The 6,007-nt window shown below is 48.2% G+C and overlaps 1 protein-coding gene across 1 annotated transcript in view; it reads right to left on the reverse strand.

The window, feature by feature from the left end:
• The window catches only part of LOC106813183 (RNA-binding protein 39-like), a 26,712-nt gene extending 22,331 nt beyond the window's left edge, over window positions 1-4,381 (reverse strand). The window contains 3 exon segments of the mRNA XM_014817251.1: window positions 716-765; window positions 3,894-3,996; window positions 4,261-4,381. Coding sequence (XP_014672737.1) covers window positions 716-765; window positions 3,894-3,947 — 104 coding nt within the window. The 5' untranslated portion in view covers window positions 3,948-3,996; window positions 4,261-4,381.
• Between the last annotated feature and the right edge of the window lie 1,626 nt (window positions 4,382-6,007).

A 6,007-nucleotide genomic window follows, 5' to 3' on the forward strand; every position in this document is an offset into this window, starting at 1 on the left:
ACACTTACTCTTCGCAAGTCAGCGGAAAGTAGATTTCATGGTCCTTTCAATAAAGTGATAAAAACGGACTCAGCACTAAAACAAAAAGTTTTGCCTCGGTCCGTTAGACCATGTCCTCAGAAAATGTGTGATATCCGACCTTCCCCCACTGCCCTTTGACCTGTGACCTCCAATTTCGCACTGGTAATGGGTTTCCTCCCCATCACACTATACACCAAATATTAAGAGCGTAGGTCGGGCCGTTGAGATTTGTGCCGCAATTCCGTATTTCCTCCTATACCTTAAGTTACGGGGGAAATATTCCCCCTCCATTGACACATCTCGACCTTTGACCCTTGACCCCCCAAATTCGACATCCCGAGTCCTTTTCGCGATCCCCCCCGAAGTCCCGAATATCCAGACCGTATGTCGAGCGGTTAAGATTTGTGCCAAACTGTTAACGCACGCACGAACGAACAATCATGCGATTCTACAAGCTGCATCCGACTTCGTCAGCGGAGCTAAAAAGAGCGTCATTTCTCGATCCAGCGTGATTTTTCGCGTGCACCGCACCACCCGTATATCTGCCAGGGTCTGACTACGATCTCCCGCCACACTAAGTACTGCAACACACCTTACAGCACGACTTGAGACTCTGACTTCCCCCGATTAGTTTTCACGCACTGGTTGGTATTTGGGAGGGGGGATTTAAACGTGAGCACGAGCAAACACTTACTTTTTTATCTCGCTGTGTTCAGCCTCTCCATTCTGTGCCTTGACGTCGTCCTGTGGTGGTGAAAACACAAGAGCATTGCAGGCGGCGGGAAGGGGAACAAAGCGGAATGGAGGGAGGGAAAAAAGAAAAAACGAAAACAGCGCATTAGAACGTATCTCCGCGAGAACGGATCCCCTGCGGCCCCGCCCAGCTGAAACGAACGTTCGTGTTAGTGCTGCCATCTTCCGGTCGATTCCGTATGCCCCAGAGCGATTACCCACCTTGCCATCGGTGGCGCCACTGTCCGCCGCGATCCGTGGCCGGACGCCTGCAACATACACTGGCATTTTGCTGTGCGGCGCGGGTTTGCGGCAAAGATGCGAGCGAGATTTTAGTTGTGCGAGCGAGAAAGGACAACAGCGAATCCCCGTGCCAATGCATTGACCGGGAATTATCTATGTTAACCTTCCACAGTCGGCCGAACCCACGGGGAGAAATTCCTCATCATTTTTGAGACTCGAAACAGATTCGAGTGCCAAAAAAGCGGCATCTCGCACTCAGCCCCTCCCCGCGCGCGCGCACGATACTTACAAACCTAGATGGTGCTAAACGACGCTAACCCAGCAACCAACGCGCGGCAAGCCTCGGAACCTGTAAATACACAATACCCGCTCCCTCACAACACAGGGATCTCTTCTCCTGCCCCACAACCTTATATAACCTTCCTAACAGCACGCACACACGCACCAATGCACTCACGCACAAGTGCACAATGACCAGCACACAACACCTACAATCCCCCCATCACCCTATACACACACGCGCACCCATCCACAACAGAATGTATTAAAGGTACTGCAGACTGTGCACACATCATCCGACCCTAGCTAGCATCTATCTTCGCTTCCGCTGGCACTGGCCGTGGACAAGATTCTGTGGAAACTGCAGCGCCACCTGGACTGCTGCATGAGTGATGCCACTTGGAAAACAATTGTAGTGTACAATTAGATAAAAAAATCTTAGATAACTCGAGGCTATAAATCTCAAAGACACTTAAAAGGGAACATACATGTGTGACCCTTACTGAAATGCTTGGTATAGGTACAAATACTTAACGAGGGGGATAGTTCCCCCCGAAAGATGAGGTGGTGTTTGTAGCCATTAAAATGAGGATTCCCATGCCTACGTGAGCACAGCTATAATCATGGCCTACACTGCGCATGCAGCAACAGCCATGTACAAGCCAGCTTATCTTGTTCCTGTTCATAGACACACAAACAAGCACACACACAGCCCCATGACCACACACACCCATACACACAGCCACATGACCACACACACGCATACCCACTCACATGCGAATACACACACACAAGTCATCAACCGCAAACACACACACAGCCCCATGACCACACACATGCATACCCACTCCCATACCCATACACACACGAGTCATCAACCGCACACACACGCACACGCACACGCACACGCACACGCACACACACACACACACACAGGCGCGCGGTGGCAAGAATCGAGAAGGCTGTAGCTACGCGACGAATCGTACAGGATCATATATGGCACCGGCCGTCGCCCCGCTCTGTCCAACGCCGTGTCACCGAGTGTCTGCTGTCGCGACCCTGGCGAAGGAGAACGGATCCAGTTTCAGATGCTTTGCAGACGAACCGACACACACACAACATCACGCACGCAAAGTTTCGAGCACGAGAAGTGACTACTAACAACACTAGAAAGAGAGTACCTACGAACGCTCTAACAGCCTCCGAGAGGCGGCAAAACGCAGACAAGCTCTCAGTTAAACGTTACACGTGAATTGTCGCGATTAAAACGGTAGAGTACCCCCATCAACAACCCAACAGGCGGGTCTTTTCCGACGGTCCGTTAGCTCTGATTGGCATTTGCGATGCCGCTATGGCGGTCCACGTACAGTAAAGACGTAACTCATGCTGTTCATAGGAACACGACGATGGCAAGATCACATGTAAAACGTTACCATTATTAAAACTATGCACTTACACTTGGCCTGTACACAAGGGTTTGCCACCATTGTGGAAGTAGGGTTTGACCATAGGGCCAACTTTGAATTGGGTCTACAAGAACAAAATGCGCATCATATAGTTTCTGATTTTCTAACATCGACGGACAGTTACTTGAGACGGAGAGAGATGGCACGCGCACATATCAACACTAACTAAACACTACTAGCAATGTATACACAACAACTTCCATCTGCTTCGCACAACACGAGCTTCTTAGTTTAATGCGCAACAAGCGTGCACGCGCTCTCAATATCAAATATATCACAGTCAGTGACCGATATACGTGTTAATTCTTAACTAACACCAGCAAGCGAGATTAAGCCACAATAAACAGGGTTATAACTCCTGTGTGCAGCTCACAGTTAGGTTAATATTAATACCTAATAAATAGCAGCACGTTCGGGTGGCTGGGTCGGCTAACCCAGACACAAATTGCAGTGTGCATCACGTCAGTAGAGTTGACAATGCCAGCGGCAGACAGCAGCCAGACGTACATAAACACCGCCCGTTCAGACGTTCGTACGCCGTTTGCTATTTTAAAAATCGAAACAAGACGTATTACACGGCTTGTGACGGAACGTCTGAACACGCTAGTGGCGCCCTCTATGAATGCGACTGACGGTCACCAGATCTCTTTCTCTGCCTTCCCCCCGGAGCATAATCCATGTGGGAGAATTCCCTAGCGTGCGTGTGGTACTCTGCCAAGTGCATTCATTACGTACGCCGGCGTAGCAGTGGGCGCGCGACACGATGCCGTGAAACTCACGCACGTTGGTTTAATCTCGCTCCCGACGTCACGTCAACGGTTGCCGTAGCAACCGCTTACGTCATGCACCAGGTTCACGCGATCATGACCCCACAACGACACCTACCATAGCCTGACAATCTGCTGCCATACATTTACAACCAATTGGAGGGAAATTTCCACAGGAAAGAGGACACGTCACATGTGCACGAACAAATAGGTATATATATAAACATGTTGCAATGGTACGAATGGTATTTTATATCGTACACGACGTAACTAAACCTGGTTTTTAAAGCTAATTGGTGAGTTACGAACAATGTACGGGTGTAGAGTTAATTAACTGTCATTAGTCCTACTCGATTTTCACATGTCACCGGCAACCCTACAGTACCTCTTTCTTGTACGGCGCTTCCAACATGGCCTCCACATCCAAATCGTCTGCCATCGTTATTCCGTGCGCAAGCGTGTCGGACGCGAAGCACGTATTCTGCAATCTAAAAGGAAAAAGAATTCTAGTAACAGTTGCTTCAAGGTCAGGCGTAATTCTGCCGATAAGCATAACATGTAAACACGCGCTGTTTTAGCTAGAGTTCAGAACCTAAACACGTGCGGATTGCGGTTTGTGTTGAACTCACGGGATGTATCGCAAATTGACCCAAATAAAACATGAACGTTAATATCGAACAACCATAAAACAAAGCATTATATTTAAACAAACCGGTGTCACTAATTATTGTATAATTACCTACGGTACTTACTACTATTTAATATACAGCTAAACCAGCACCAGTCGCGATTTTTCTTTGTCAACACAAGAAAGCTTGACATGAATCGTCCAAAATGGCTACTCTCGTTCTTGCTGCTATCTTGCAGCGTCACGTGCCAATCATACGTCATCAAGCTGCGACGACCAGGCGTAGTTAATCGCCACACCCTACCTCATTTGCTCCACCATAGATATATACAACACAATATGTGTTGTATATAAGCAGAGATATGACTCCACTATGCTCCACTCATGCTCCACTATGCTCCACTATGGCTCCACTCATGCTCACTGATCTCTACTATAAGTTAGAGAGGTTAGTAGTAGTAGTATAAGTTAGTAGTAGAGATCAGTGCTCATGCTCCACTCTAGATACAATAATGTAACCCAAACCCAAGAGGATAGGGTCCCTATCCTCTTGGGTTTGGGTTACATTATTGTATCTAGCTCCACTCATACACTAACACCGAGATGGCGATAAGCGATTTTCTTTAAGTTAATCGATTATAATATATATATGCATGTCTGCGTTTATCAATATTGATGTTAACCAGTAAAATTCGGTATCATAGTTCATTCCAGGGCCGTAGCCAGAGCTAAATTTTGTAGGAGGCAAATGTTGTGAGTTAAAGAACAAGGAGCGAAGCGAGCCAATAGGGCGGGAGGTATGAGGCCCGCTTAAGGGCCCCAGAAGCCAACGGTTAAATGGTGCTCTGTGGTGCATTCTCTGCATATATTACATCTAAATTTCCATTTCAGCTGGGGGACTACAGGTTCAATAATGTGGCTGCTAAAATATACATATATCACTTATCAGAATATATATTACTCACAGTGTATCTGTTTGTCATTGTCATCAAATTAATTCTCGCGATAAATTTGTCTTGATATTTTTGTTTCTTAGTTCATGTAATAGGGATTTAATTTTGGTTTCTCGTAATTTTTTTTTTGAGAAATTTTGTAGGAGGCATTTGCCTCCTATTGCCTAATGGTAGCTACGGCCCTGGTTCATTCCTATGCCAACACTAACAAGTGTGCTGTGTAGTATGAGCTATAGGCTGTAAAAATGAATATTATATTTATATACACTACTACCCCTCATATAGTATAGTGTGTGTGTGTGTGCGCGGCCCCGCCCCTCCCACGCCGCGTGCTCGTGTGCGCGCCCCCTGCCCCGCGCACACAACGCTGCTGCGCCTGCGCGCCCATCCGTGTGCTCGCACCGCCGCGCCTCCGCCCTCGGTGTTGCGTGTGTGCGCCCACCCCCCGCCGCGTGTGTGTGTGCGTGTGTGCGTGGTGTGCGCGCGTGCCTCGTGCTGTGCTAACTGCTGCGTCCGCGCTGCTCGCTCGCTGCCTTCGCTCGCTGTGATGCGCGCGCAAGCCCGCCGCGTGGCTGTGTGCGTGTGTGCGTGTGTGCGTGCGTGTGTGCCGCGACCCCGCCGCTGTTGACACGTGAAGCGTTTTGCATAGCACCCAGAGCTAATAATAATGTATTATATTAGCTCTCGATAGCAACAAGAGCGCTCAAACCGTAAGCGTTCATAACATATATCCATCAGGTTTTACGTGCTGTCGTTATAGTGGCTATCATAATTCATAATCATAGGTCTAAGTACGAGTATAGTGCGGACCGGGTCTGTGGTCCACCATCAAAGACACGACGAGGTCACGATGTATCCGCGTACGCCGCAAGAGACACGCTCAATCAAAACAACTACGCACTTCTTATGTAAATGCAA

This window comes from Priapulus caudatus, unplaced genomic scaffold, assembly GCF_000485595.1.
Source record: "Priapulus caudatus unplaced genomic scaffold, Priapulus_caudatus-5.0.1 Scaffold736, whole genome shotgun sequence".
Lineage (NCBI taxonomy): Eukaryota > Metazoa > Priapulida > Priapulimorpha > Priapulimorphida > Priapulidae > Priapulus > Priapulus caudatus.